This window comes from Arachis ipaensis, chromosome B3 (genome assembly GCF_059453495.1).
Source record: "Arachis ipaensis isolate K30076 ecotype BB chromosome B3, ASM5945349v1, whole genome shotgun sequence".
Taxonomy (NCBI): Eukaryota; Viridiplantae; Streptophyta; class Magnoliopsida; order Fabales; family Fabaceae; genus Arachis; species Arachis ipaensis.
The window spans coordinates 142,906,115-142,929,270 of record NC_142438.1 but is presented as its reverse complement, the minus strand read 5'-3'; the positions used below and the strand labels follow the sequence as shown (position 1 = coordinate 142,929,270).

The 23,156-nt window shown below is 34.7% G+C and overlaps 2 protein-coding genes across 2 annotated transcripts; one reads left to right on the top strand and one right to left on the bottom strand.

The window, feature by feature from the left end:
• The first annotated feature begins 8,602 nt into the window (after positions 1-8,602).
• On the top strand, positions 8,603-10,017 carry LOC107631652 (protein EXORDIUM-like 2). The gene has a single exon (XM_016335167.3). It carries the CDS (start codon positions 8,705-8,707, stop codon positions 9,614-9,616), a length of 912 nt encoding a protein of 303 aa, XP_016190653.1. The 5' UTR covers positions 8,603-8,704; the 3' UTR covers positions 9,617-10,017.
• A 1,486-nt stretch (positions 10,018-11,503) lies between these two features.
• LOC107631654 (polyadenylate-binding protein 2) lies at positions 11,504-14,019 on the bottom strand. The gene is made up of 6 exons (XM_016335170.3): positions 13,834-14,019; positions 13,560-13,662; positions 12,767-12,837; positions 12,134-12,325; positions 11,915-12,042; positions 11,504-11,827 (listed from the first exon to the last, which is right to left on the bottom strand). The coding sequence occupies exons 1-6, from the start codon at positions 13,879-13,881 to the stop codon at positions 11,779-11,781; spliced, it is 591 nt and encodes a 196-aa protein (XP_016190656.1). The 5' UTR covers positions 13,882-14,019; the 3' UTR covers positions 11,504-11,778.
• Between the last annotated feature and the right edge of the window lie 9,137 nt (positions 14,020-23,156).

Sequence of the window (23,156 nt, the reverse complement as noted above, 5' to 3'; positions counted from 1 at the left end):
TGGATAAGGAGCATGAAAAGTAAATGGCAATGAAAATAAACTAAAAACTATAAAAGGCTCTTGGAAAGGTGTGAGAACTAGAAGTCCTATCCTAGTTATCCTTCTCAATTGTGATGAGAATTGTTCATTGCTACCACTTAGTTAACCCTTACTAATTAAAGGAAAGTCAAGTGGATGAATTGACTTGAGCCACAAATCCTAGCCAACTCCCAAGGAAAGACTAGCTTTAGTGCACTCCAAACCAATTAGCAATCTCTCCAATTATCAATCAACAAAGGAATTAGATAACTCAAGTGTCACTAATTACTCTACCTAGGCCAAGAGGAACAAAATCTACACTAAAACTAAAAGAGACATTTCAACAAACACATAAAGTGCAAGAGGAGTAAACATTATTAAATGCAAGAATTAAAGGAATCTACAACTACAAAAATAAGAGATCAACAATAGAAAAGCAAAGAAGAACAATTATTATGAATTACCTCTTATTGAATTGGAAGAAAGTAGAAGGAACAATACTAGATCTACAACAAAATATAAGAACAACATAAAGGAAATTACAACAAAGGAATAGAAGGAGATTGAATGTAGCAACAAAGAATTGAGAGATAGAGGTGGAAGAAAGCAAAGATTAAAACCTAGATCTAAGAACTAAATCTAATCCTAATCCTAATTCTAGAGAGAAGTGAGAGCTTCTCTCTCTAAAACTCTAAGATAAAAGTGATTAGTTAGTTGGGAATGATCATCATCATTCTCCCTATGCCTTCCCCTTAATCCTTCATCCTTTTATTCCTTTCCCTTAGCAATTTGGCGCCAAAAATGGGTTCAGAAACCCTCTCAAATCGCCAGGAACGTGTTGCATTAATGAGGTCATGTGCCATCATCGGCGCGTGCGCGCATGGTACGCGTGCGCGTCCCTGGTCGATTCTGCAATGTGCGCGTGAGCGCCTTGTGCGCGTGCGCGTGCATGGCTGACTTTGCTTCTTTGACTTTTTATGCTTCCCTCCACTTGTATGCTTCCTTCCTTGCTTCCTTTGATCCATGCCTAGCCTACTTCAATCCTGGAATCACTAGCAAACACCTCAAGGCATCTTATGGAATCAAAGAAGAACTAGAATTCATCAAAATAAGGCTTAGAAAGCATGTTTTTACACTTAAGCACGAATATGGGAGAGATAACAAAATCATGCTAATTCCTAGGCTAAATGTGACAAAAGGTTATCAAAATACTCTGAATTCAATGCAAAACAAACCGTCAAATTGGGGTTTGTCAGCCCTCCCGCTATTCCTCTTGATTCAACACAATAAAACCTCTAAAAACCTACATTTCTACCTTGTTTCTCCACAAACGAAGTAGTATTTTTGGTCTCGCATAAGAATTCCACTTCGGGGAAATGGGTGTAAGGTCCCACATCGGTTGGAGAGGGGAACGAAGCATGCCTTATAAGGGTGTGGATACCTCTCCCTAGCATGATGCGTTTTGACGAGTGAGTGTGGGGGGTTTCAGCTATCATCTCTATCGTCAAAGGCAAAACTGTGAGGCCTTATGTGTCAAAGCGGACAATATCGTGCTAGCAGGTGGACTGGGCTGTTACAGATGATATCAAAGCTGGAGCCCGGATCAATGTGCCAGCGAGGGCGCTGGGCTCCCTTAGGGGGTGGATTGTACGGTCCCACATCGGTTGGAGAGGGGAACGAAGCATGCCTTGTAAGGGTGTGGATACCTCTCCCTAGCATGACGCGTTTTGACGAGTGAGTGTGGGAGTTTCGGCTATCATCCCTATCGTCAAAGGCAAAATCGTGAGGCCTTGTATGCCAAAGCGGACAATATCGTGCTAGCGGGTGGTCTGGGCTGTTACAATGGGTCCTACATAACCCTTTGATGTTGTGAACTGTTAGGGATTATTTCTGCAAACCATGACAGTTTCACATCATCGTCTTCATGGGCCTTAGGGTGCTGCTTTTGGGATGGCACTTCTATATTTCAGTGGATGAAATAGAGTCTTCTTCATTCAAATACTCATCTTCCTGCTCCGAAATTTGCTTAACACCAACAATTTTACTCCCCACCTCTGTCACTTATATATTTCTTGTCAAATATTTGATTTCTGGTCGTTTACTGCTTCTTTTAATACCTCTCTCTATACTGCCTATATGAAACACCCCTACTTCTTCTACCCAATCAAACCCTCCATACCTCCTGAAATCGGTTCTAAACTAGTGTATGAAATAATGTTTTAGTTTTCCAGCGGATTTGAATTATGATACTGAGCCAATGGTTTTGAAATGTTGCTTTGGTATAGGTGTATTTGAGAATTTGATGGATTATGGATACGGTTAGAGTTATAGTCATTGAATGATATGTTAGAAAGGTTTTTTTAGAAGGCTTACCGGTGTATGTTTATTGTGAGGTTGAGAGAAGCCGATTTCCTTTTCACGTGGATTTGGGTGTGAATTCTCCTCTTGATCTTCCACTCTCCACCCGATCTGGTTTGCTTTCAGCTCTTTACTCCATCTCTCTTTAATCTCCTACTGATTGGCAGACAATTCCAGGTACTCTCCGCAATTTCTTGTTCGATGCCCAATATAACCACAAAAACCACAATAGATCTCCAATTTTTCATACTTCAGCATAATTTCAAAAACTGCATTATCCGAACTAGCTACTTTTATTGATTGACAAAGTGTCTTGGACACATCCATATTAATCCTTATTTTCATAATCTGATCCTCCTCGCCTCTCATGGAAAATTTATCAGCCTCCATTCTCTCCCCTAATTTTTTACCTATCCTCTGAGCCGCCGTTATTATTTTACAAAATTCAGGCATTCCCCACATTTGGATCCATATTGAAATTTGAGTAAAGTCCTCCTGGTCCACTTTCATACCTGACTGCCATCTTTTAAGGTGAATCATATAATTCTTGAACAGCCATGGAGATCTCCTTTCCACCCTTATCACATCTGCTTCCTTAGAAAATAAAAATTAGAATATATTTTCTCCATGCACTTTGACTCTAAATCCCTCAGGTTAATTCCAGATCACTCCGAAGCCTCCCTCCATTGTTCCTTTGCTAAACCCTCTATCCGTCATTAGCCTTCTTATTAAACTTTTAGAGTACATTTCGACTCCTTCCCTCACATCCTCCACCTCCAATGCTACAATCTCCTCCTCTTCTATTCCAAATAAATCTAGATTCTGCGTAACTCTAACCTCAGGTAATGCCATAAGAAGTTATGAAAGAGAATTATAATATTAAAGAAGGATAAAATTTTACTGTTCATTCAAAATGTTTGGAGAAGGTCTGAACTTTTAGTGATTAAAATTCACAAAAAAAGAATAGAATAGAATTAGAAATTAGGATTCACAAAAAATCTTATCAGAGTCACAAAAAGTCTTAGCACAACAAACCCTATTGGGCACAAAAATTATAAAATCCAAGTGGAGCATAAAGTATAATCTACTATGGGTGTATTTATTTTAACGTTTGAAGGGTGAAAATACGTTTAAATTTTTTGAGCGTTTCAATTTTTTGTTTGGCTACTCTTTTCTTCTTATAAACATAGAAATAATTTTGTATTCAAATCCACATTGACAAGAAGCAATAAATCCTAACTTTTATTTTTATTTTTTGTTAATTTTTTGGTTTAACATTATATAATTTTATAATTGTGATTCTTGTGTATTATATTTATTATTATCTTTTTATAATATGATTTATTGATCCCATTAGGTAGAGTAAATTAAAAAAATTAACCATAAATAATAATAGTAGTAGAAAATTATAATGTACTAAAAAAAGTACTAGAAAAAATATTATTAAAAAAACACTAAAAAAAGTATAAAAAAAGTTAAAATGTTTAAAAAAATAATATTAAAATTTAATGTCATGTCCTTTCTAGTAATTATCTATCTAAAATTAGTTTTAACCAATATTAATCAATATTATCCAAACAATATTTATTTTATTAAAATTAATTTTAGTATATAGTTACTAAACATAAATAATATTGACATACACTCACTTATATCCATAAATAATTTATTTATTATTCTATTCTAAAATAATTTTTCTATTTAAATCACCAATTAAACCAATAAACTAATAACTAAAACGGTTTGATAATCGATTCGGTTCACAGAACCTGCGAATTATACATCTCTTTAGGCTTACCGCACATAAACTAAGCAAAACAGTTCCTAGACACTCCTATAGAATAGTATAATGTAAAATATAATATGCTAGACCTCTAACAATGCAATAATATATATTCACATCCATTTTCCTTGCGTTGCATGGCTGAGAATGATCCACCTGAACACACAGCAATAGCAATAGTATGCATGCGTTGTCCGATCAGTCGGAATTGAAGTGGACTATGTCACAATATAATGCAAGGAATATAATTGATTGGTCTCACAAAAGATGCATGCATCATGCATGGTCGCTAGCTATGTATTATGATAATTTGAATAGTAGTCTACACGTACTGTATATAAGGAGGACCTAACTTTTATAATTGCTTTTGGTCTCTTCATTATCATACACATCTTATCTGAACTAAAATTTTAATTACTACGTATGAGTGTGAAAATTATTTCTAGGTCAGACCTACTCATATATATAAATTACTACGTATGCCTAATACACATCTCATTTTCTTTTAGTTAAATTGCATGTGCTCTGACATCAACGTAGCTTAGAGTATTTACATACGATGCCAGCAAATTAGTCATTATACTTATTATAATATGCAAAACTACAAAAAGGAGTAATTTCACGATTCTCTGATTTTGATAGATTGTGTTCCATAAAAAAAAATATATATATTTTTACATGGAAAGATGTTTTAATTCTTCTCAATTTTGGCATCTTATCACTTATTATTAATTTCTGTTTCTTCAATACTATACAGCTTTGCATTAATATGGATGGGTAAAAAAAAAAAACATTACCATGCATGTACAATAATTTTGTTCTTGTTTTAGAATGAAGTACAAACCTACCATGCATAAATTAAGTTAGAGGATTTTTAATTATATATTAGCTAGGTTGATTGATATCAACGTCACAACTTTAAATAGGACTTGGACATGGTAACTGTACCATTCATGCACTTTGATTAAATGAACCGGTCCAGATCAGAGGCATGCTTAATTATGTGCGTGCGTATTAGTATTTAGTACTAATTAAGGGGAGTAGATCCTCTCCCATAAAGAAAAAATTTGGATGGTATCAATTGTGATTTTTTACCCTTCATTTCACTCTCTCTCATATTTAATTTTGGCTCCACTTATAAAGTTAATGATAAAAGATCACATTACATTTCCTCAAATATTGAAAAAACTGGAGAGGATCCATTTCCCTAATTAGGTACATTGACGAAGTTAGAGTTATCCATTAGAGGGTAGTAATGTCATTTACATGTGCGCCATTGGGTCCTAATTGGTTCATTGCTAACACAGTATGCTATGTCCCAACCACACTTACCCAAACCCTTTGTCCACGTCTGTTGCCGACGCCACCTATTCCTGCACCCTCTTTTTTTCAATTTTTTTATTTATTTTTAAAATAAAATACTAAATTAATTCATTACGTTTGAAATGTAATTTTATTTTAATTTTAAAATTTATATTTGAATTTAAAATTTTTTTATTTAATTTTAATATAATTTTACTATAAAATTAAAATTAAATAATTAATAAAATATTTTACATACAGTAATATAATAATATAATAAATAAAATCGATAATTTAAAAAATAAATACAAAATAGAGAGGCACGAAATCAAGTACTTAGTTTGTTTTGCAAATCCCAATCTCGCACGTGATGCATTGCCTTCTACTTCACCTTCCGTCCTTCCAACTTGCATCCTCCTTTTTATCCGCTCCAGATTCCACTGTTATTTTTCTTTTCCTTTTCCCTACTCTTCTCTCATCTGATCTGCGCCAAACTTGTTCTGTCTTTTTTTCACAAAATTAAAAAGGCCAAATCAAAGGGTACGGCATTATGGTAGTACAATAATCGCGAATCATCTTCTTTTTCTCTTTTTGATTTTTATTGACCTCGTCAACTTTTTGCATGTTTGCTAGCTTTAATTGAATTTGGGTTATTATGAATGTATAAAAAATCTAACTCAAAACCGACTTAAATTCTTCAACCACAAATATAAAGGCGTGGAACGCATTGATGCTGTACATATAGTTATGTTCGCCAATAATGTAGCTTCATATTTCATCGTGAGATAGTATAGCACAGTATTTTTATTAAAATTTGGTCAGTATTTAATTAATAATAAAAATAATAAATAATTTTATATTATTAGATATAATTTTATATTATTAAAAATATTAATAATAATTAATTAATAGTTACAAATTATAAAATTTTATGCCTCTTAATACTATATTTTTATAATTTATTATTTTAAAAATTAAAGGACTAATATTTTAATTAAAAAAAATTAAAAAATCAGTTAATATTAATTTAAATTTAAGTCAAATATAAATAAAACAATAATTAATTAAAATTTTTTATTATAAATTTATTTTTGCTATAATAACCTAAAAGTAATTTTATAATTATTCTATCAAAATATTATTTTTCAAAAAAATTAAACTGATGAAAAAAAGACAAATGAATAATTATCTTTAATATATTTTTTTAAACAAAAATCTTTTTTTAAATTAATAAAAAAACACATGACGAATGATTATATTTTTAATATATTTAATTAAATTTGTATATTTAAATTATATTTTAAATAATAAATTTAAAAATAAATTATTTTACTAATATATGATTCATCATGGGATAAAACTATAACGTATAAAGGATTTGAAAATTAGTCGAATATTTGCATCTTTGCTTGAATTCGAATTATCACAACATGCCACCTCAAAACTTTCAAGGCCCCATTCAAGCTGCTTGTGATAAGCATGGGAAAATTCCTAGAGCCGACATCGTCCCAACATGTTCTTTGAAAATTTCAAACTTCATAACGTTGCTAGGTGAAAAGCATAGTATAGTAGTAGTAGTACTATTTACTTACTATTTTATAGTTAACCACCAAAAACTCCGAATTATTTAAATACCGATAAAAATGCACTCAAATTTTACTATCGATAAAAATATTTTTAAATGATTTAAAAATATAATAATAATATCTAATAATAAATATATATTTTAAAAAAATATTTTAGAGATTAAATTTTAATGTAATTTTTTATAAGTATAATTAAAAAAATAAAATATTATTATTTTTAAATTAATAATATTTTTAAAAAATTATAAAAAAATATATATTTAGAAAAAGATTATCAAATTTTAAGAATAATAATATCTCATTTTTTTAATCATGCTTGTAAAAAATTGTATCAAAATTCAATCTCTAATGTATTTTTTGAAAAATACATATTTAATGTTAGATAATTTTACAAAAAAATTAACATTAAATATATATTTCTCAAAAAATATATTAGAGATTGAATTTTGATGCAATTTCTTGTAACCATGATTAGAAAAATAAAATATTATTATTCTTAAAATTTGGTAATTTTTTGTTTAGTATATATTGTTTTGTGATAATATCTTATTTTTATAATTATACTTGCACAAAATTGCATCAAAATTCAATCTCTAAAGTATTTTTTAAAAATATATATTTACTATTGGTATTATTGTTATGTTTTTAAATTATTTGAAAGTATTTTTATCAATTGTAAAATTCGAATATATTTTTGTTAGCATTTAAATAATTGGTGGTTAATCCTTTCAAAAATAAAAAAGTAAAAGTAATGTGATATTGAAGAAAAGAAAAAGGCTATAGCTAAACTCAAGGGAGGGAAAAGGTTAGACACACTTTTGGAGATGGCAAGCCCAACACCTGTTTTGGAGCTACATTAAGCGGACCTCCATAGATTCATGAGTCATCGAACCTGCTTCCTCCTTGGACCCAACCCCTACCAAACCTCACGGGCGTAGTTTCGAAAATCCAGAGCCCATGTGGACCCTACAGATTTTATATTAAAAAAATCAGAAAACCCTGCACTATATAAGTAAAGAAATATAAAAATAAAGTCCCATGGGCATGCGCGGCTATGATAAATTCATTGAAACACTCCCTCGAACTCTGCATCTGACGTCAATCTCTCAGACTCTCCCATGCGGGCCCCAACTACTCTGAGCGAGTTCCAATTATATGGTTTAGTCGCACCGTTGGATTCCCATCTGAAGGTTCATATCGCGCGTGGAATTTCCCACAGGGACCCACGCGACTCGGTTGAAACCTGTGCTGAAAAGCATGGTATTATAGCATTCTGGGGATTGAGGCCACCCACAATTTCAAATACCCATCATAAGAGTGAGGCTAAATCAGTAAAATCCTAAAAAATAAAATAAAAATACCCCTTCAAGAGAGAACCGAGTCCCCGAACGCCAACATCGACGTCGTCGTCACCGTGGACCGCCACGTCACACGGATTCTCACCCCTTACAGGCTGGAAGACAGTATACCGAATGAAAAGCGACCACGTGTCCAGGCTCGATGGTGACACCTCTTCCATTACAGCTGTCTTCTCAGCCTCGGCATATAAATATCACTCAAACGTACTCGTGTCCTTCATCCAATCCAAACTCTCTCACACTATACAATCTTCTCTCGTTTCGTTCTGATCCCTTTCCTTAAAACACTGACCCTCAACATGACTCGTAATTACAATTTTGCCATTTTGCTCTCTGTGATTGCAGTGCTGCTTCTTCCCGCGCTAACTTCAGCGGCGCTGGTGGAGCAGCAGCCGCTGGTTCTCCAGTACCACAATGGCCAGCTCCTCAAGGGACGCATCACCGTTAATCTCGTCTGGTACGGTTCCTTCACTCCAATCCAACGCTCCATAATCGTCGATTTCATAAACTCACTTAGCTCACCGAGTGCCAAGCTTCCCTCCGCCGCATCGTGGTGGAAGACCACCGATAACTACAAAGGTGGATCCTCTGCGCTCATCGTAGGGAAGCAGTTCCTACACTCTGCATACACACTCGGGAAGAGTCTCAAGAATAAGGACCTAATGGCCTTGGCTTCCAAGTTCAACGCTCAGAGTAACGAACTCTCCGCCATCACGGTGGTTCTCACCGCCAAGGACGTTGCCGTCGAGGGATTCTGTATGAGGTGCGGAACTCACGGTTCGACCCGACCCGTAAACGGAAAGCCACGAACCGCTTACGTTTGGGTCGGGAACTCCGAGACTCAGTGTCCTGGTCAATGCGCGTGGCCGTTCCACCAGCCGATCTACGGTCCACAGACTCCGCCGCTGGTGGCGCCTAACGGCGACGTTGGCATCGACGGGATGATCATTAACCTTGCCACTTTGCTCGCCGGGACTGTGACAAACCCGTTTAACAACGGATACTTCCAGGGTCCGGCGACGGCGCCGTTGGAGGCTGTGACGGCGTGCACGGGGTCGTTCGGGAGCGGGTCGTATCCGGGTTACCCTGGTCAGGTGTTGGTGGACAAGGCGAGCGGTGCGAGCTTCAATGCGTACGGGCTGAACGGGAGGAGGTACCTGTTGCCGGCGATGTGGGACCCCCAGACTTCAAAGTGCAGGACGCTCGTGTGAGGGGAGGTGCACCGAAGTTTGCTGTGTGGACTCGGGCTTACGTGGCACAATCTGGTGTGCGCTAATGGCTTTGTAGATATGGAAATATTAAGTTTGTAAGGAGAAGTGGGGGATGGGAGTGTGTTGGCTTTTAGCTGCTTTTGTCGTTTAGCATGACGTGTAAATTCTGTTCCTATATACTAAAGCGGATGAATGAATATTAAATATTAATGTTATAAATATGGAAAACGAGGAAATAAGTTTTAGGCATAGCATAAAGAAGAAACGAGGCATATTGCTGATATTACTCTCTTTCTAAAATTGTAAGATAATAAATTGTAAGATAATAAATGAAAAATATGTTAGTACTGTTACAAGTTTTAACTTGTACTAAATAAATAATATTTTTCTGCTGTATTAAAGCTAGTTTTGTGGGGGTGATTTTGTTGGTTTGTAGAACAGAGGGAAAATGGAGTGGTGTTGGACTGTTGGGGCCGTGGGAGATCATCATGGGGACTGGGAGGGAGCAGTGATGATGATATTGACAGGGGACGAGGTGAAGTGAATCTAATTCTCATGTATGGCATAGAAAATGCATGTCTTTGTTCTTTCTGATCGGTTTGGTGGGGTCCCCTTTCTCTGCAATCATGCATCGGATAAGTTTTGCTCTTTCTTTGGATGATGTAATGTACCCTCCCCCGTTGTGTACTATTCAGGGTGCGATAGAGATGGCTTTCGCCATTCCTTTAGGCTATGTTTAGTTGGAAGAAAAGAAATAGAGAGTAATGAAATAGAAAGAAAAGAAAAAAAATTGAGTAAATTTTTATTTTTTTTATACGTGTTTGGATGGAAGAAAAATAAGAAAAAAATATTATAAAAAAATAATTTTATTTTTATATTATAAAATATATTAAAAAAATAAAGAGGTAATATTGAAAGTAGAGAGAAAAATATTAGTTTTCTTTCTATTTTCTTTTTAATGTTGGAGAGAAAAAAAATTAGTAGGTCCGATCAATTTTTTTCCATCCATTTTTTTTTTCTAATTTTTTTTCTCAACTAAACAAAGAAAAATCATTCTCCTTCCCATTTTCTTTCTTCCCTTTTCTTTCCTTTCATTTTCCTCTCAAACAAACATAGTGTTACTGTTTGAGAAAGAATGAAAAAGTTGAGAATGAAAGCCTTGTTGTCACTGTTACCCTAATACAGAAATTTTATTGTAATTTATTTGATGATGGCAAGGGCTTTCTTCACCTAATCTTCAAATCTGGCAGACAACTCTGCGTCTGATGGGAGGATGGAGCTACATCTCATGTCTCTTTCTGTTTCCCATTCAGACAAAGCAAATAATCTAATGCAGCATCCACTTCTAGATTCATACACTTATTGATTAGAAACTGGAACGTGCATACTTCACACTTACTCCTGTTCATCAGTGGTTATGTCATCTTTAGTAATTTTTTTTTACCGAATAATACTTTACTGACAATGTGTCATCTCTGAGGTGACCTATTGTTGAAGATTGTACGTACACAAATTTGATTTTTCCATGAAGTGGTTGTCACCTTATTGGACAATCATAATTGTTTCTTTTAAACTAAGCCCGGCTATCACACGAGAATTGAGGCTTACTTAAACCAAAACGGTGGCCACGACCCAAAAAAACAAAAAACCAAAACGGTGCACACAAGGCTTTGGTTTAGGGGTGAAACTCTTTGCCTTGTAATAGGTGTATCCGGATTTGAGACTTAGCTGAGGCCAATTGTGGATGAGAATCGTTAATGTTATGTGTGTGTGTAGTGTCCGTAAATATTGTGATATAATGTCTAGAGTGAAGAGCTGTATATCCCAACCTGACAAAAAAGAGAAAAAAAAAGAAGCAAAACCGTGCAAAGATGAAAGTATAGCATATAATAAGTAACACAGAAACCCATATATTAACCACTTGAACGATGGATACTTTTACAAAGAACATTTGAATATGCCAAATACCAAAGGCCGCGAAAGAAACATTAAAAGTTTACAATGTTTGCTGTGCTCAGAACCAACCACATCAGTCTAGGTGGGGCAGATAGTTCCCTCATACTTATGCCCAAAGCATCGGCCATGATGCCATACGAGGGAGCAGATGATCACTATGTCCATTCATTTGTCAATCAAGGATCCATATCTGTATAACTGCGCATTTAATAATAGGGGCTGTAGCGCATTGCCATCCTGAACCTTGGAACCTTTCTGTAATTGAAGGAAAAAGGTGCAATAAGACTATTGTTACATCAAGAAGAGAATGCAACAAAAAAGACAGAACTCAGTACAACATACCCGTATCCATATGGGGAAAAGGCAAATGGAGGAGCAAATGCAGCTCTGCCTCGAAACCCCATGTAAGGATTGGAACGGCGGGGTCGATACTGCTTCATCCCTGGTATGTTGGTCCTCTTTGCAGTCACCTGGTACAAAGTCCATATATATTATGATTACATAAAAGAAAGCAAGATGCTTTTGAAGACCGAACAAATGACATAAGCCTCTTAATCTAACCTTCAATTGGCGCCCATGTAGTTCAGATTCATTCAGCAGAAGAGCCTCTTGAACAGCCTCAACTTCAAGAAACTCTACATATGCATAACCCTTGGGTTGGCCAAACTTATCAGTGCGAATGGTGACACGGTTTACTGTTCCACATGATTGAAAATGTTGCTGCACTTCTTCGGGAGTACATGAATAGTCCACCTGTGGAACATACAAAATCATATAGATTATATGATAGTATAGCTTTAAGTCAAGAACTCCATATGATGGCCTTTTAATGTTTGCATGCGATTACTAATACCAACTTTGTAGTGATAATTTCATCTAGAAAATAAACCACACACAATGCACATCAGACTTCACCATGAATTTTCACTTGCCCTGCAAATTAAATTCCAAGTTATTTGGCCTTGGCCATAAAGATGGTAGTGCAGTGCAACAAGAACATTATGCCGATGCTAATATCGTAAGTTCCAAGTTGACATATATCGTCTGGCTTTTTACATACATTTCACATTCACTTTATAAAAAAGGATAAAAACATTTAATTTCATTAACATACTTAACCATATTATTTATCACAATGAGACAACTAAGCAGGAAAGAAAGCTTTTGATGTAAACAGGGGAAGAGACTGCTCACATTGCCTACAAAGACTGACCGAGCATCTACTTCCTCTCTATTGCTCTGACTTGCACCAGCAGTAGCAGGATCTATTTGGAGGTAAGAATCAATAACAAAGACAATACGTTCAAGGGGGGAAAAATCGTAATAGAAACTCTTGCACATTAATAAGCACCACATGCAATTGCTAGGAGAGGATGAAAGAGACAAGAGGGGAAAACCATCATCATAACTTATCCTTCTCCATATTGGAACGTTTAAAAGCTTTAAGCGATGAGGCACCGAAGAACCCCTTTGACATTTTCCCCAGTCAAGTAAGTCAAGCATTAACCAAACCTCATTCAAATTTCATTTTATTTAAACAACTGGCAAAAATCATAACAGAAAATTCTCTAAGTGGAATGTAAGAAAATGTCTCCTCATTCATAACCAGCTTAGAAAATCCTTTCCCAACCTCTAACTGAAACTTTTCAGTCACAGTCAAGAAATGTATGGATTACACAATGCAATACCAAGCAACAAGCCAAATCCGAATTAGCTAGTTTACTAACTAAGAAATCATTAACTGGAGAAGTTAGTCCCCGCCAAAACAAAACAACTAGTGCTAATTTCAGCCGGCATTGAGCACAGCATAGCCCATTCAACCTAGCTCAAGCCAAATGCAGATCATTTCCCGGAAAACAAAATACAGTGTCACGAAACCCCATAAAATTTCCGCCAGAAAAAAGGTGCAATTTACGCCATATAGAAAAGCACCAAAACTGCAAACAAAAAAATAAACATTAAAAAAGGAATGGGAAAAAGGAAGAACCTTGCATAGATCCCATCTCCTTCTCGACCTTGGCTTGCATCTCCTTCAAAGCAGCAGCTTCATCTTCCATCTCCTTCAAGCGCCTCTTCATGTCGTCCAAGTCCTGCAACCATTGCAATCCGCATTGAAGCGCGAAACAATTAGGGTTTATGGGATTGAACAGCAGCAGCGTGGAAAGGGGGAATTGGAGAAAAAGGCATGAGGAAACTAAATGCGCAAAATAAAGAGGAATGAAAAATTAAAGGAAGAGGAAAGGATGGAAAGCATTGCATACAGCTTCGGTGTGTTCGGCGCCGAGCATATCAACGTCGTCGTTTTCCATGGTGAGTGCGTCGCAGAGGGTATACGGCGGCACCTCTCAGACCCTCTTGCTCTTTTTCCTATAAACCCCCTCCCCCCTGTTTAACGTATCAGCCAGTTTTTTTTTTTTTTTTTTTGGTTCTGTTTATATTTTGTGTGTGACTTTTTTTTTTTTTGTCAACGTGTGAATTTGCATTTTTTGCCCCTTCTAGCTTTTTTTTTTTTTGGTCATGCCTTCTATCTTAGTTGACCTACCAAACTCAAAACCTTTTTTCCCTTTTTGGGTCTATGTATCTGGATGGACCCAGAGGCCCATAAAATAGAGATTATATGGATATAATTTTAGCCACGGTTCACTGATCTTAAAAAAAAAAATTATAAAATTTTTTAGGTTTAATTATTTTATATGCCCTAGTGTCCGGTTTTACCGAATTTTTAATTAGGTTCTTATTTTTTTTTAATTGGATTATTTTACCATATAATTTTTTTTAATTTAGTCTCGAATAACGTTAAACGTCTAAAAAATATTAATAAATTGTAAATTTACTTATATATCATTGCTTTTCACTTATAATAGATTCATATGAAGTAAGATTTCTCCCTTCCTCATTTTTTCTCTTCTATTTTCTCTGAGACACACACATAAGAATTCTATTCTAAGAAAAAATTTTCATACTTTTTGTTTGGAGGCTGTTATCAAACACAAGTCAATGGATGTTTCAACAATACACTCTATTAGGTATCTGCAATTTCCAAACAGAAAAGAACTAAATTTATCACAATGCTCTCGACATCACTAACATAAAACTTCATAAAAAAATTCATCACAACCTGAATATCACCTACATGAAAATATGATATATGCATAATTTACATATGAATAATCACATATGTAGTTTCAGAAGAAAAATCCATTACAACCTCAATAACACAAAATCAAAACACTAACTAAAACCAACAGGGCATAACATGAAATAATCGTATGTAAGTTTTAGCAGAAAATTTATCACATCCTGAACATCGATAGCAATGGAACTTATCAGTTATTTGTGAAAAAGAATAAAAATATACACAAAATTCATCACACACTCAAACCATTCACTACAAGAAAAATGCTAAGTACCGTCGGATTTTTTATTGGAAAAACGAGAAAAATTGACGGTAATTAAGTTACCGTCACAATGAATCAGATGGTATAAACTTTTCCGTAACATAATACCGACAGATTTTTTGCGTCCGATGGTAATTTCATCGAATTTAGTGACAAAATATAGTTAGTACAAATCAGAATCTGTTAAACGTTACTAGAAAAAATTTTCGACGGTAACGTTGGTGCCATGTCATACGTCTCCCCACCAATTTATCGGCAGATTAATCTGACGGTAATGCTGACAAAAATGTTTTTAATTTTTTTTAAAAAAATGGTTGGGCTCCGACAGTAGTCTTTTTATTTATTTTAATAATATTTTTTCCTCCGCTTATAATGTACCCCTGATAATTAATAATTGAAATAGTGCTTTAAACCTAATGTGAAATATCAAAAATATAAATTAAAAATATGGAGTGACTTGGAATTGAAATATCTAAAACAATGCTAACTATATTACATTCTTTGCAAAGTTTCTTAAAGAAATACATATCACAGAACTATGTTTACATTAAACCTATTCAGATTCATCATCTTCTTTCTCTCATTCACCATCCTCCTTTTTCGATGTAGTTTTCTGATTATTATCAAACTCGTCTTCCTCTTCTTCGTCGCCATCCACCTCATCTTTTTTCTTGAAGATCGTCGTCATCTAGTAGAAGTGCGTCAGCATCTACTTCAAGGTTAATGATGTCATCATCCATAACAGCAGACCTAAGGGTGATTAGATCACCGGTATCAACCACCATTTTCGAAGGAGTTGGGTCATCAATCTGGTAAGGTTCCTGACCCTCGTCCTATTATCAGACTAGATGCGGCCTCTTGGTTTAGTCTTAACTACAACCACCCAACTAGACTTGCATGAATTCGCACTACAAGGTTTTTGTTTATTTGTGGGAGTTTTTTCTATTATTTGTGGAGGTTTATAACCCCCAAAATTTGAGGTGCCACGAAGTCTTTTGTGGGGGTTTTTAAAAACCTCCACAATCTATTCAGTGGGAGGAGGGATTTTGTGTGTGTTTAGTGGGGTTTTATATTAAATTTTTGTGGTAGTTCTTGGTCAATGTTTGTGGCGGTTCAAAACCTCCACAAAAAGACTTTTCCATTTTAAAAATAACAGCTATTCTGTAGAGGTTTCAAACCTTCAGAAATCTGTCAATATAATTTTAAAAAATTAATCTACATTATTATTACACTACTGATCATTTATTATTAAAAAGAAATATTTAAGCAAGACATTAAAAATGTAGAAGAAAATTAAAATAAAAGAAATACTTTAAAATAAAATATAGTACACTACCATCATTTTCCAATCACATTAATTATAACTAGAAAATATTAAAAATAACATGATAAAATACAAAGAGTAAAGTATCGTTTTTATCCTCAACGTTTGGGGTAAGTCTTAAAGTTGTCCCTAACGTTTCAAACGTCCTATTTAAGTCCCTAAGGTTTCAAAATTGACTCAATATTGTCTTGCCGTTAGGGATCCGTTAACAGAATTGACGGCTGGACAAAATTGAGACGATTTTGAAACGTTAGGGACTTAAATAGGACGAAAACGTTGGGGACAAAAACGATACATAGAAATAAATTTTAATTTTATCGTTCAATAATATCAATTTTTTACTATACACAGTATTCAATTATTTTTTAATCACATGTAAGTAAATTACACTTAATCATATTATTTTCATTCTAAATAAATTAATTTTTTTTATAATTTTACTCTTAAAGATTTTTAGTTATCATGAAATATTTGTAGAATGATTAGTATATAAATTTGCGGAAAAGAAAAAATAATATATATACAATAAAATATAAATTATATCTTTTGTCTCTAATGTATCAAAATTCTTTAAAATAATAAAAAAATAATTTTATTTAAAATAAAAATAATGTGATTAAGTGTAATTTACTTATATGTAATTAAAAAATAATTGAATATTATGTGCAGTAAAAAATTGATATTATTAAAAGACAAAATTGAATTAAAAGTTATTTTTATGTATCATTTTTGTCCCCAATGTTTTCGTCCTATTTAAGTCCCTAACGTTTCAAAATTGTTTCAATTTTGTCCCGCCGTCAATTCTGTTAACGGATCTCTAACGGCAGGACAACATTTAGTCAATTTTGAAACGTTAGGGACTTAAATAGGATGATTGAAACATTAGTGACAACTTTGGGACTTACCCCAAATGTTGGGGACAAAAATGACACGTTTGCACACCTGCCCAAGTTAGAAGCGTAGCCATCAAAAAACCTTAATCCTCTAATCCACTTACAAATATTTTGTCTCTGCTCCTTCGTTAGAGCAAACACCACCTTTGGTTTAGCCCACTGAGAAACCACAATTTTATGATTTATTTTGTATTGAATTTAGTGGATTTTGTCAACTTTTCTCTCCCATTTATTCACTAAAATAGCATGGTTTCATGAATTTCTCTTAATTGTGCTTAATGGTTAAAAACATGTTTTTTAGGCCTTTAATTAGTCAAATTTAATTCACTTTTGATTCCACTCAATGCCTTTATATGTTTGTTAGTGATTTCAGGATTAAAAGGGCAAGGAATGAATCAAGAAAGTGAAGAGGAAAGCATGCAAGATGGAGAATTCATGGAAAATAAGGATTTGGAAGATTCAAGGCGACGCGTACACGTGAAGAAGAAATCTGTCAACGCAACGCATACGCGTGACTGACACGTGTGCGTGATGAGGAGAGTTGTCAGGTGACGCATACGCGTGACAAGCGGCACGTGACCAACTTAAAGGCAATACGCTGGGGGCGATTTCTGAGCTCACTGAGACCCAAATCCAACTCAATTCTGAAGTATTTGAGGCAAAATTCAAGAGGAAACAAGGGGGGAGCAATTAGTGTAGGTTAGAAACATGCTTTAGATAGTTTTTTAGAGAGAGAAGCTCCCTCTTATCTCTAGAATTAGGGTAGATTTAGGTTAAACTCTCTTTAATTTATGTTTAATTCATTGTTTTCAATTAGTTTTCCTTACAATTTCTTGTTATTACATCTTTGTTCTCTTAGTTCTTCTTGTTAATTTCCCTTTTTATGTCACTTTTAGTTTTATGAACTCTTGTTAATTTTTATTTTCTTTAATGTAATTGATGTCTTTTTATGTTTCTTGTTGTTTGTTTGAGTCATTGTTGTTATTTTCTTGGATTTGGTAGTAGATTTTATTATTCATGCAATTTATTATGCTTTTATTTTTATGCAAACCAAGTATTTGATAAAATGCTTGAGTTAGGTTTAGAGTAGATTTTGAACATTCTTGACTTGGAAAGATAAATTAGGTGATCTTGAGTTATTAATACCCAACTTATTGGTAATTTAGAGTGATTAGTTAGTCTTGTATCCATTAACATTACTTATGGATTGTGATTAAGTAGGCTTATTTGACTTTCTCCCGATGTTGGATATAACAAAATAGGATTAGCTCTTGGTAACTATTGTATTATAATTAATAACTATGATAGACCGGTGGCGGCGGCGAAGACCCTTCCCCCCTTCCCCTTCCCCCTCCCCCTCTTCTTCCCGAAACCCCCCTCCCCCCTCTTCTCCCTTCGCATTCCCTTCCCCCTTTCCAGAGGAGCAGAGCGGTGGCGGTAGCGAAGAGCGGCGGCGGTAATGAAGACCGGCGGCGGCGGCGAGGAGAGGAGAAGAAGAAGAAGAAGAAGAAGAAGAAGAAGGTGGTGGTGGTGCGGTATGGCAGGGCGGCAAGGCGGCGGGCGGCGGTGCGGTGATGCGGCGGTCCCCTTCCCTCCCCCCTCTACCCCCGCCCCCTTTTTCTCCCCCCCCTTTCTTTCTCTCCCCACCCCCATTCTCTGATCTATCCCTTTCTTTCCTTTCTTTTTAATTTAATTTATATTTATTTTATTTTATAATTATATTTATTTTATTTTATAATTTTTTTAATGAGGGGTAGTTTGGTAATAAAAAAATAAAATTAGTAAAAAGGATGATTTTAAAGCGTTTTTGAACGTTGATGATGATTTTAATAACGAAAAAAATCCGGGGACGATTTTGATTTTGACCCAAGACGTTAGGGACGATTTCAGTACTTAACCCTTTTATTAATTATCTTTAGGTGTTGATTTACTTTATTGTCATTTAAATTTCTTGTCATTTAATTTCTTGCTTCTTTATCAACTCACCCCGTGAAACTCATAACCAATAATGGAGCACTCGATTGTAATTTCTTGTAGTACAGCATACAACCATTCAAACAACAATCAATTTTCACTGCATTTAGACCCAATTTCGAAACTAGCTTATTTGCTTCGTAGTGGTTTCGGGGGATGCCATTGGACTTGACAGGTACCAGTTTGTTGCAAATGATGGCCCACTTATCAAAAGATTCTCGAGTATGATTTGACTCCGACTTAATACTCATCATTCTAACACATGCAGACAACTCCGAATGAACACAATTCTCGTACAAAGATTTCGCAGCAGATTCTAATAGATGATAAAATCTTTTCGCCTCTGAGTTAGGCTCTTCTTTAGCCTATTCCAATTCTGTAACACCTGTTGTATCATACACCATCTCATTGTATCTCTCTTGGTTAGCCTCCCAAGTCGTTTCATCCATATATAAGTCTTTCACCACCCGAACATTCCTTGATTGACAATCAAACCTATTCAAATTAAAGGCAGACTGGTTAATTCCTTGCTCCTCCACTTTTTTGTATTCCGCCCACATCTAATATCCATCCTTGAACCCATATCGGTAGAGGCGAAGAGTTATGTCTGCAGGTTCTAACCATTTAGTCAGCCGACACTTTTGACACGGACACCTAGATACCCCTTCTAACCATTTAGTCAGCGCGACAAACCCTCAATCCCCTCAAAGAATTCAGGTTTTAAACCTCCCGACCACCGTTATCCCTCTCATATATCCATAGAAGATGACTTGGAATCATATTGAAACACACACCCTAGAATTCAACGAACAACACAAATTATTAAATTTTTTAGAAAATTCGGCAAAGTGTACCCTATAATTAGAATCTCCCGCCGAATACAATTATCATTTTATGACAAACGAAACATGTGTTAAATAATTTAAACGATAGTTCGGTAGAACTTCTCCTTAATTCAGAGACATCCATCAAATAAATATAATAATTTTCACATAGAAAACAGTTGTAGGCATAAATTATAACATGCACGCATTCAATAAAACATCAAATCCTAACCGTTCTAGTGCGCAACTCCTTATAACTCCACAATTTTCCAACAAACAAGGGTTTCAAGAAGGCACCACTATGTGCCCTTCTCTCACTTCCGTCCTAAAACTCTGTCCTAAAAAAGTAAGTCCAACATAAAAATTAAACAATTCTATATTCAGAGATAGAAAATCAAGCTGGAATATTACTGCACAAACAACAAAAAAAGTAAACTCCAACTGATGTCAGAGAAAATAGCACTGTCCTATTAAAAATGACAACGTATTAAATTCACTAAGTTGAAACTAAATCAGAAACTTATTTGAAAGAATAAGTAAAACTCATTATTCCAATTAATTAAAATCTAATTCTAATTTCACCAAACTAACAAGAGGCATGACAAAAATAAGCGATGATGCAATTAAAAGAAACTCATCCACTAAACTCAACTAAAATCTTGCAACAACTCAAGCACTCTTAACCTCACCTTATTTAATCTACTCTAACATTATTTCATTTTTACATCCAATAAATTAACACAACAAATCCTAACCACACACTTCATTAAATAAATTTAACCACTGATTTAAACTAAACCCTAACAAAATGCTAAAGTCATAAATTAATATGTAAAAATAAAATAACCATACTAACAATAAATCCGATGATAGTGGCTGCAGGGTCTCTTTAACGTGGTGGTGATAGAGGCGGCAGTGACGGCGACGTGACCAGCAACCACAATAAAAGATGCGGCGTGGATAGCAACAGTAGCAGAATTGATGACAACGTGCAACAGCGGCTTCAGCGGCTTCAGTGGGTACTCCAAGCGGTTGCAACAACGACGATGGGGTCCCGGCGAGCTCCCAGCGGTGGCGATGATGCCCTCTCGATGGCAACAGAAAGAGAGCATAAGAAGAGAGAGAAAGAAAAGAGAGAGAAAAAGAGAGCTCGTTCAGACAACTGAGGGAGAAGGGTTCCGCATTTGAATTTTAACCCACACCTATCGTCAGATTTATCGTCGGATTTTTCCGATGGTAACTCACCAAAACGATGCGTTTCAATAAACCGTTATACTAACGAAAAATTCGACGGTAACATTGGCGTCCTTGAGTTATATTTTTGCGCCAACAATTACCCTCGGTTTTAGCGACGAAAAATCTCTTCCGACGGTAATCTTTTATGGCGACGAATTTCTTTTCTTTTCCATTAGAAAATTCGATAGTAAATCCGCCGGTATAACTCGACGTTAAATCCGACGTTAATTCTAACGGTACTCAATATTTTTCTTGTAGTGATTACCACCTAAATTAGCAGCTATCAAATGATAAAAAACCAAACTATTCCTTTCTATCAATGATAAAGTAATAGAGTATATGTATCAAGATTAAAATAAAAAATAATTTAGCTTTTCTTTTCTTTTTCACGGGTAGCCTGAAGTCACTTTTCCTTTTTCCTTTCGTTCCTCTTTATCGATTTCGTCTTTGATTTTGAATCATCTAATGTAGGATCATAAACTGGAGGTCCACTGTGTGATGCCATCTCTTTCTTCAACTGCAACATTATCCAAAATCTAGAAAGTTAAACATTTTCCATCGTTAATAGAACAAAAACGTACTTCTAGTGAAGCGTGCTAGTAAAGATCCAATCTTTATTAAGTGAAATTGCGTCGGATTCTAAGGGCGATAAAAAAATGTTTCAAATAAGTCGAGTTATCATAGAAACGGAATAATGAGATTTAGTAAAAGGGGAAAAATTGAACTTTGGAAAGAGAGAACGATTAGGGTACCAGAGCAGCTTTGGGTTGATAAATAATGACTTCTTCTTGAGGAGTATAGCCAACTCTGATGCGACTGGATTTTCCGAGGGTTCCATCAGGTCACTGCATAGGGGCGAGAATCCTTTAAATACATAAAGTCCCTTTTCCTTTTATAAAGAAACAAAAATTTGCAAGAGGGAAGACGAGCACACGAGGGATGCCGAACGGAGGAGACACAGTGAGATGGGACCGTGCGGTGGATCGGCGAGAGCTTAACGAAAAACTTAGGGTTAGGATTGTGTAAGTGTGGGACAAAATTACGAGTTTTTTTGGAATTTTTAAAATATAGAGGTGCCCTCAATTAGTTCTTTTACCCTATTGATGAGAATATTCGTTTTTTTTTTTTTACAGAATATTCTGTTATTTCAAACATTTTTGTCATGGTATAAATTAAATTGAAAAAAATTATATGGTATAGAAACCCAATTGAAAAAAGAAATATAAAGATCTAATTAAAAATTTGGTTAAACTATAAGAAGTTGCAGAATAATTAAACCAACTTTTTACTAAAAATATGAAACTAATCATCAATAAGAAACCCTGTTCAGATGACCCATTGGACATTGCATTTCTATAGGTAAATTTCAATATATTTTTCGAAAGGAGAGTGCTAGGGGAACAATGAAAATTTTGAACAACATGAATAATTACCAATCAAATGAAAATACACTACACCCTAATTTAATGTTACTAATTAAATTTACTCTTTTAACCCTATTAATTCACATTATTTACACATTCTTTAAAAATATTGTTGGTTACCTATATTTTTCCTTTTCGAAAATATACTATCTTAGTATCTTACACATATATCTTTTTTCTTTTATTTTTTTTGTCTTTTGCATTATATCTTTATTTAACACATTTTATATCTTACATCTTCTAAACGGCTAGTAACAATAATTTTACTTAAATATATCTTGTGTGGAAGGTCTTCATTCATATTATCCATTGAAATTCCTTATATTTTTTTTTCACTTTTTTAGTAATAAACAAACAAAATATATAAAACCTAAGTGGTTACAAAAATAATTTCAAGTAACATGCATCATTGTTCTGGTAAGCTAAATTAAACTCGGGAGGCCTAACGACATATATGAAAAGTTGAATGCATTCATTTGCAACAACTATGTTCCATGTTCATACCTTGATG

Bases quoted from the DNA above. Each gene is read 5' to 3' on its own strand.
- LOC107631652 (XM_016335167.3), top strand. From the start codon at position 8,705: ATGACTCGTAATTACAATTTTGCCATTTTGCTCTCTGTGATTGCAGTG.
- LOC107631654 (XM_016335170.3), bottom strand. From the start codon at position 13,881: ATGGAAAACGACGACGTTGATATGCTCGGCGCCGAACACACCGAAGCT. The intron at 12,043-12,133 runs GTTAGATTAAGA...ACTTTGTACCAG, and splicing joins TACATGGGCGCCAATTGAAG to GTGACTGCAAAGAGGACCAA. The intron at 11,828-11,914 runs GTATGTTGTACT...CTTCAATTACAG, and splicing joins TTTTCCCCATATGGATACGG to AAAGGTTCCAAGGTTCAGGA.